Source organism: Camelus bactrianus, chromosome 33 (genome assembly GCF_048773025.1).
Source record: "Camelus bactrianus isolate YW-2024 breed Bactrian camel chromosome 33, ASM4877302v1, whole genome shotgun sequence".
Taxonomy (NCBI): domain Eukaryota; kingdom Metazoa; phylum Chordata; class Mammalia; order Artiodactyla; family Camelidae; genus Camelus; species Camelus bactrianus.
In genome coordinates, this window is record NC_133571.1 from 5,421,250 (window position 1) to 5,430,020 (window position 8,771).

General features: G+C 43.9%; 1 protein-coding gene across 4 annotated transcripts in view; it reads left to right on the forward strand.

Annotated features, from left to right (window-relative positions):
- The window catches only part of ELMOD1 (ELMO domain containing 1), a 73,719-nt gene extending 70,811 nt beyond the window's left edge, over positions 1–2,908 (forward strand). For all 4 annotated transcript variants that reach the window (XM_045516542.1, XM_074356868.1, XM_074356867.1 and 1 more), the window contains exon 11: positions 1,538–2,908. In XM_045516542.1, coding sequence (XP_045372498.1) covers positions 1,538–1,710 — 173 coding nt within the window. In that variant the 3' untranslated portion in view covers positions 1,711–2,908. The remainder of the gene's footprint in view (positions 1–1,537) is intronic.
- Positions 2,909–8,771: the final 5,863 nt, after the last annotated feature.

Consider the following 8,771-nt stretch of genomic DNA (forward strand, 5'->3'; position numbering starts at 1 on the left):
ATCGCTACCTCCGATCTGGGGCTTCTCTGCTGTGATCAGGTTCCCACGACAGTGGCTGCGGGCCTTGGCTGGTGTAGCCCGGAGGCATTTGGGTGAGGGTTGGGATGTGTCCCCATCAGAGATGTTAATAGCAGTCAGTATGTTAACCTGTGTTAACACAGATTAACATAGCGTGTTAATGTGTGTAGAGAGCCCAGACACAAATCCTAAAGGAAGTGAGCCAACCCGAAGAAAATATAAAATAAATTCTCTCTCCTTGCTACCCTTCCTCCTATATTGAAGAGAGAGACCATATACTTAGAGGTGTAATGGCATACTTAATGTCATGAATGAGAAATCAGGTGAGTTTGTGGAAGCAGACCCACGTCTGGCAGTGTGTGTGTGGGTGGGACGGAAGGTCATTTCTAATTTTGTATTATAATGAGATATAAATAAAGATTTTTTAAAAATCTGTTATTGGAACTATGCTAAAGGTTGTCCTGTAAGTAGCTACTTACCAGAAAAACAAAAGCTATTGATTTTTTTTTTTTACTATTAGAATTATGTATGTATGTTCCAAAATTCCCTTCCTGTGCCCCCTTGTCATCTGTTGCTCAATCCTTCTCCAAGGAGGGGAAGGGCTAGGATTTAAACCAGGTTTCTGGCTCCAGAATCCTTCCTCCCAACTGTCTTCTAATGTTAAGACAAAGAAAAGCTTGTGTAATGTTTGGTTTCCTTTTTTCTAACTAGTATTATTTCCTTTTAAAATATTTTTTTCTTAGAGACACTTGACCTTGCTTTGTTTTGCCACGTCTATTATTGTCTTTTCAAAAAAGCTGTTCACAGTTCAATTCTAAATATGGTAAAGGGAGAGGCGCAGTGGGGAAACAATACAATGAATGGGTTTTCTAATCAAATACTTAACATTTGTTCCAAAAAGTTTCCCAGTTCAGATCATTGGTAGAGAACATTTTTGAGACAAAGTTTTTGAATATCAATTATGCTTCAGAGCAAAGATGTCTTATTAACAATTTCATGTGGTTTAATGACCAGTCTGTGTTGTTCAGAGTTGGTTTGCAGGGTTTTTTTTTCTCATAATAAATTATCAGAATACATTCGTTTGATTTGTCAGGGTGATTAAAAACTTGACTCAAATCAGATATCAAGAGAAAAAAGACTGACCGGAGTCATTTTGAAAAACCAGACCATCACGTTAATTTAATTAGGGGAAAGATGAAGTAGTTACTGTCGACCTCTCAGAAAATGTTCCAGATGTTATTCATACTCTTGAGATGACAGAATTGATTTTTCTTCCTGCTTGAGAAGAGTGAGAATAATTCTGGGACCAATTGCAAGAATCTTGCAATCGGTAGCTTCCACTGTGCCTGTTTTAAAGAATAATTTTTAACCGCAGTATTGGCTGTATTCCGATCTCTTCTTGGAGCTCCATGGTTACTGTTATTTGGTCTGACATCTCTTTCAGCATTCAGGGGGATTTTGAATACAAGTAAGGGTTTTTTTTTTCTTACATTCTTATCACTGTCTTTCTCTCTAACAGGCTATTTGATGCACGAGTTCCATAAGTTTTGGATTGAAGAGGACCCCATGGACATAATGGAATTTAATCGTGTGCGAGAGAAATTCCGCAAGAGAATCATAAAACAGCTGCAGAACCCAGACATGGCGCTGTGCCCACACTTTGCTGCCTCAGAAGGTCTGATCAACATGTAGTCACCCACACTGGTTTTACTGGACACCCTGGAACACTGCCTCATTATTGTGTTAGCGCTCTGCTTAGGTCCCAGCTCACACACCGAATGCACACAGTGATTGTATGCATGCCTGTTGGTACAGTATTTTCATATCTTGGTTGTAATTACCAGATCCCCAGGATACCACAATTTCTGGAGTATCTGTCATCCATTGACTGCTCATACTGTGCATTATGCAGTGTTACATCTTGCCTTGATGCCCGGGTATGGAGAGAGTTTTCTATTTTTTTAGATTGTTTTCCTCTCCCTCATAATTCAGCATTGAAGAATTGTATTTCTCTAGCTGTATTTTGTATGTAAAAAATTTAGCTGACCCTTGTTCTGTGAAAGCCTTTTAATTTATTGATACGTTTCGTGACTACGGCTGATAGCTCTCAAGCCAGGTCCATGCTTGGATCTCATTCCAGTAAAGTAGAAGACTTTCAGATAATACCGACAGACACATGATAAGCCAAATCATTCCTGCAAACACAGCTGCGCTTCTTGAAAATGTAATGAGGCTTACAAGAAGCAAATTTAGGTAGGTGCTGTTTTTGTTTGAAGTACCACAGAATTCTGTTGTAACTTACCCGCGGTCGCCATTGTGCGTAATCACCTGGACATCCAATTATTTTATTCCCATAATTTTACTCGCTTGGGTGCCTAAATATGTTGATGATGCTGGAGCCTCAAAAAAAGAAGTATGCATACTTGCCCCTTGCTAAATGCAGTTACACCCTGGCACCGTTCTCATCCAGGCATCTTTGCTTGGGGCACTGAGTGCTAGCTGGTTTGCCATCTCTGTCAAGAGGTGATATCAAAAAACAATTTGCAAGAAAATGTGTTGCAAGAGAGGAACCTGAGCTATGTCATTCTGTAATATTTCTTGAAAATGATGACCTTGTCTTATATCAGTGGAAGAAGTAAATTGCTTGGATGAGGGACAAAATCAAATCATTTCAAAACTGCTGAAAATCATTTTAAAAAACCATGACTTCGTTTGGAATTATGATTGTAGTCTGTTGAATAGTATTTACCATGGCATTTCATACCCATGGTATTTTATACCTTCTGTCAATTTTAGTATTATTAGACGTTTGTGTAATCATTTGCTTATTTAAATTAATTTTGAGTACTGCCTGTCAGTTATGAATAAATTACATGTCATTCTACTGTAACATATAGTGGATTTCATTTGAATGTTTTCGTACTTGTACGGCTTCTGAATATGCAAATATGTGAGTTGGTAGAATGTCAAAGGCCGACCACCCGGAGCCGAATATAAGTCACACCATCGGCCAGAGTAGCCAGGTGCGAATTAGAGGGTGTCATGTCTGAGAGGCTGCTTTTATTTGACGGATCGTGAGGCCTGGTGGTGCTTTAATGAAAGAATAAGATCCAGCTTTTTCTCTGTAACTTCCTCTGAAGCCTGGTTTGTCTCCTGCTGGACAGCGGATCCGGGAAACACCACGGTGCCTGTGGTTTCCTGGTCCATTCTAGTGCCTCTGGGATTCTGCACTGCATCTTTCATAGCCCTCTGCCCTTTCTCAGAATGGGAAAGGGAGGGAGTTGGTTAACATGTGATACACTGATGAGAGGAGTGATGAGAACATGTATTCATCCTCAGAGTAAGTGAGAGTTGGTGAACCTGGTCATCGGGCTGTCTGGGGACCGCTGACTTCCCGCCACAGCAGCAGCCGCTGTGTGTGAAGGCATCATTCCACGTTCAGTAGAGCCTTGTCAGCCACATGGACGCCTGTTCTCTTCCTGTCCCCTGTGGTCCGGCGTCACTGACATGGCTTGATACCATGTGGCATCTACACCGGCTCGCGTCCCTTCTGTGCGGGTGGCGATGGTTGATGGTAACAAAGCTGGGGGTTTTCCCTGCCAGCTCCTTGAATGACTTCTCTGCTGCTTCTTAACATGGCTGCACAGTTTGAGGATGAACAAACTCTGCCAGCTGCTTCTGGTTCTGAATATTATTAGATTTCTTGTTCGCACCTCTTTGTGGCAGATGCATTCTACCCTGTAATATAAAGTGAGGTGAGAAAAAAAGAGGAGAAGCTTTCAAAGGCATTAAAAAAAAAGTGTGATGTGTGTGTATGTATGTGTGTGTGTTTCCCTTGAGCATTTTTAGCTTGCTTATACTCACTCCACTGAACAAGGGTCAGCCACTTAAAATGTAAATTATGTAGCATGCCTCTACCAGGTTTTTCAAAACAGTTCTTGCGATGATAAAAACACATTCCAGTTTGCACTGCAGAAAGCAAGCTCTTTGAAGCACCAGTTCTGAAAATTGTGACTTCAGTCTCACTTTCCTTCTCACGGTTCTTATTATTGTACTGAAAAAAAAATTTTTTTTTTGGCCTGGTAACCCACCATCTCTTCTATTTGAAATGAAGCTTAAATATATACCAAACCTAAAAGATAAGATAACCTTACAAGATATCTTCCAAACCGGGACACTTTTAAAGACAAAGGAGGATGTTGTTAATAATTTCTTTAGGAGAATAAAGTGGGACAGTCTGAGGAAACTAAGATGTTGGGTGACTGAGAGGGACAAAGAGACAGAGGGGTCGCCCACCCACCACTCAGTTAGACAGATGCAACCCAGTGTCTTCACCTTCTAACCTCCAGCAGGAGAAATACATCACAAGGACAGAGACATTTTGATACCCAGGATACTACCCCAAATCTTTGAAGACCCATCAGAGGTGTGGGCTTGACCTGAGCTGGAAGGTCAGCTGAACAGGCTGGGCTTATAGGAAGTCAGCAGTGGGGAAGTAAAACCTGGCAACAAAGCTCCATGGCCACAAATGACCTTGATCCGTAAACAGATGGGGCCAGATCCAAACTGAACAGAAATGAAGAGGGGACCAGGGTTGGTGGAGCATGGGGCTAGCGGATGGGAGATTGAGGGAAGAAAAAGGAAACTTTGAGCCACAGTGACATGTGCTCCATCAAAGCAATGCCTCTGGCTTTTTAGGGAACTTGACGGAAGTCACTGCTGCAATCTAGAAACAAAATGGCAGAAAAGCAGAACAAAGTCCAGAGGATGAAAGAGATTCTGGTATGGATTCCATTTTAAGAGCTGGCATTCAGTGAGTTCTGATGCCGTGTACCAGGGCTGTGCTAGCTCTTTGCCCCCGTTATTTCACCTCCTCAACGGCATATAAAGTGAGATGGTTTGCATGCTTGTTTTTGTAGACAAACAGGCTTAGAGAATTTAAATACATGACTAAAGTTATCAAGAGAAAGAAAACCACAACCAGGTATGACCTCACCCCTGTTAGAATGGCTGTTACCAAAAAGACAAGAAATAACAAGTGCTGGCGAGGACGTGGAGGGAAGGGAACACCTGAGTGTTGGTGGGAGTGTGCACTGGTGCAGACACCATGGAAAACAGTATGGAAGGTTCCTCAAAAAAATAAAAATAAAAATGGAACTACCATAGGACCCAGCAATTTCACTTCTGGGTATTTATCCAAAGAAACTGACAACACTAACTCAAAAAGATACATGCAGCCCCATGTTCCTCACAGCATTATTTATAACGGCCAAGACATGGGAGCAACTTAAGTGTCCACTGATGGATGAATGGGTAAAGAAAACGTGACATATTTATACACACAATGGACTATTATTATTCAGCCATGAGAAAGGAGGGAATCCTGCCATTTGTAACAACATGGATGGATCTTGAGGGCATTATGCTAAGTGAAGTAAGTCAGAGAAAGACAAATGATCTCATACGTGAAATCTTAAAAAAAGAAAGAAAAAAACCTTACAGATACAGAGAACAGACTGGTAGTTGTAAGAAGCATGAGGTGTGGAGTGGGTCAAATGGGGTGAAGGAGGTCAAAAGGAAATAAATAAACAGCATCTCTTAAGTCAGGGCCTTACGCCTGACTTAAAGGCAAATTATGCTGTCTACATAACTGGAATTATTTTCTACTTTCCTGGGTAGATTATAAACACACATGCACACCTACCCCCAGCTGATAATATACTGTATGTAACACTCCTCGCTCCGGTGTCTGCAGGGTGAATCCATACCTGCAGATCACAGATGCTGCCAAACCGTCCCTCAGGGCTTCCCACGTTCTGGGTCAGAATTTCTTCCTTGACACACACAGAACAATTCCAACAGGGATGTGAGCTCCGTCTCCTGATTCCTGCCTCCCCCAAGAGCACCGGAAGCCTGTGTAACTCCTGGCTCCCCTGTGGGAAATCTCAGCAAGCTGGGCCTCGCAGGGCCTGGCTGGAAGCTAAAGGGCTTTTCTGTGGAAAGAGAAACTCGGACGTGTGAACTCTTTGTCAAATAAAACGTTCCTTGCACTGCGGAGCGTCTTGTGCCCCGCTGACCTGACTTAGCTTCCGGAATGCTGCTACTCCTGGGCACACCGACACATGTGATGTCACCTGTTAACTTCCCTGGGACGCTTGACCGAAACCAGGGCAGGGGTACAAAGGGTAACGTGTTGACTCACTACCTATCTACTATTTTATCTGTTCTGTACCTAGCACTGTGGTCTGCTTTGCAAAGTTGATGGCAACTAGGAAAAAGGGTGGCAAGGAGAAGAGAAAGCTGAGATTAAGGTTGTAAAACAACAGTTAAGCGCCCTCTGTCATGCAAGGTGAGTTAAGATGAATCCCTTCATGATTGCCACCTGCCATACGAGGGCTCAAGGGAATTCCACAGCATCACAAGGCACAGTTTGAAACAGACTTTATTAGGAAAGTTTCAAAAGCAAGGATCAGACAAAAGAAGGTGTGAGCGTTTCCTGTTGTCCCAAGGCCGCCAGGGCCTGTGTGCTGTGCTGGACACACTGTGGGGTTCAGGTGGACCCCCACCCCGCTCCTTACTGCCCTCCCTTCTTTTGCGGCAAACCTGAAAGCCACCTTGGCAGAGGGAAGGGTCTGATCGGTGCACTCTGTAGCCAGGCGGTCTGGCTCTGGCTGCCAGCTGCCCTGTCCCTGCAGACCCTGGACCTGCGGGATGTTACCTTGGGGAAGAGAATCTCTGGTCCTCGAGGAAGCCGAGCTTGGATGTAACCCCTTCTGCTGGGAGAGAGAAGAGCCTTCGGGCGCAGCTGGTTTGTCCCAGTGGCCCAGAGAGAGCTTGTGGGGTATTTTTTTTTGCAAAATCTCCTCCTATCACACCCATACACTTACATCCTGGATGTATCAGCTCTTCTGCGCCAAGCGTGTAGCAATTACCAGGGAACAGAAATGGCAACAACCTCGAGCAGTGTGATACCGCCAGTTCCCTCATCTGCTTTTGGTCAGCGCTGTGCTATCTCTGCAGAGGACAGCAGGACAACTCCCGCAGGCAGGAGACCCGTGTCCCAGCGTGTGCGCTGCCAGCCTCCTGAGGCTTACCCTCTCCGACTTGGCTCTTACCATCTGTGACAGATAAATAATAAAGACGGCTCTCCTTCAGAGGATTATTGTAACAGCAAAAATCAAATAAGCTACCGTTAATTCAAGTGCTTGGGAAACTCAAGTACTATTAAAACACATGTTTTATTATGGTTGGCTTTTATCTGTTTGGGTTTTGGCTGTGAGCTTATTCTAATGGAAAATGAAGCTGTAAGATTTGTCCTTGTAGCCGGTGTCCCGCATTATTTCAATTCAGCAAGCATTTATTATTTCTTTTTGTGCCAGGCACCATGCCAAGTCTGGGGATAAAATGGAAAAGAAGATACTGTCCTTGGTCTCGTGGACCTCATAGTCTAAACCCACTTCCTTGCTTCTTGAAGTCTGGTCTTTGGACCACCAGCATGAGCACTGTTAGAAGTGAATCATTGTTGGGGGGAGGGTATAGCGCAAGTAGTAGAGTGCATGCTTAGCATGCAGGAGGTCCTGGGTTCAATCCCCAGTACCTCCTCTAAAAGTAGACAATAAAACCTAGTTGCCTCCCCACTGCAAGAATAAATAAATTAAATAACAATAATAAATTTATTTTTTAAAAAAAGAAATGAATCATTGAAACCCCCTCCCAGACCTTCTGAACAAGAATCTTCATCATAACATGCTCCCTGGATGACTCGTGTGCACGTTAAAGTTGAGAAGCACCGCTCTAAAGGATATTGATCTGGTTCCTCTCCACTGAAATCCAACAAGGTTTAGTCCCAATTGTTAATGGCATAAAAGTAAATCAAACACTCCCTTTGTTTCCCTCAATTTCATCAATACAACTTGACCCTGTGGCCACCTCTAACAAAGGACTACGTGTTCTGTTGTCAACCACCCAGAGACACAAGCAGGAGTTGGTATGGGGAAGGTGGAGGGCTGTTACGGACTGGATGTTTGTGTCCCCCACCAAATTCATGTGTTGAAGTCTTTAACTCCCAATGTGGTGGTCAGTAGGAGGTGGGGCCTTTGGGGCCACCCTTTGGGGGTAAAACCCTCATGGATGGGATTAGAGCCTTTATAATGAAAGATGGAAAAACTCCCCTCCCCCTCCCCCTCCCCCTTCCCTCACTCTGCCCTGTGAGGATACAGTGAGCAGATGGCCATCTACACACCTAGACGTGTGTCCTCACGTCTCCGCAGATGCAATTTGATCTTGGACTTTTCAACTTCCAGAGCTGTGAAAAATAAATGTTTGTTCTTTAAGCCACTTGGTCTGTAGTATGTTTGTCCTAGCTGCCCAAAACACTGCTGTAGACACCAAGGTGGACACAGGTCCCAGGCGGAATGGCTGCCCTGCCACCCAGATGCTTCTTGAGAAGCTTCTTACAGGAGTAAGCTGGGGCTGCCCCGATGCACACTTCCACTGATGGCCATTCTCAAAAGAGTTCCCCTCTCTCAAGGTGTCAGTCAGGGTGGCCAGCCTCCTACACGTGGGAGAAAACAAACAAGGAAGAGTCTTTACTTATTAGCCAAACTCTTCACCTCACTGAATAGAAACCACCTAGTTGCAACTTAACAGCTGTCAGAGAAGTTATTCGAAGTCCAAGTCTAGAGTGGACCTGGGAGCTTGAAAGCACCAAGAGGGTGACAATCAAAATAATGCAACTCTGCTGCCCACGTGTT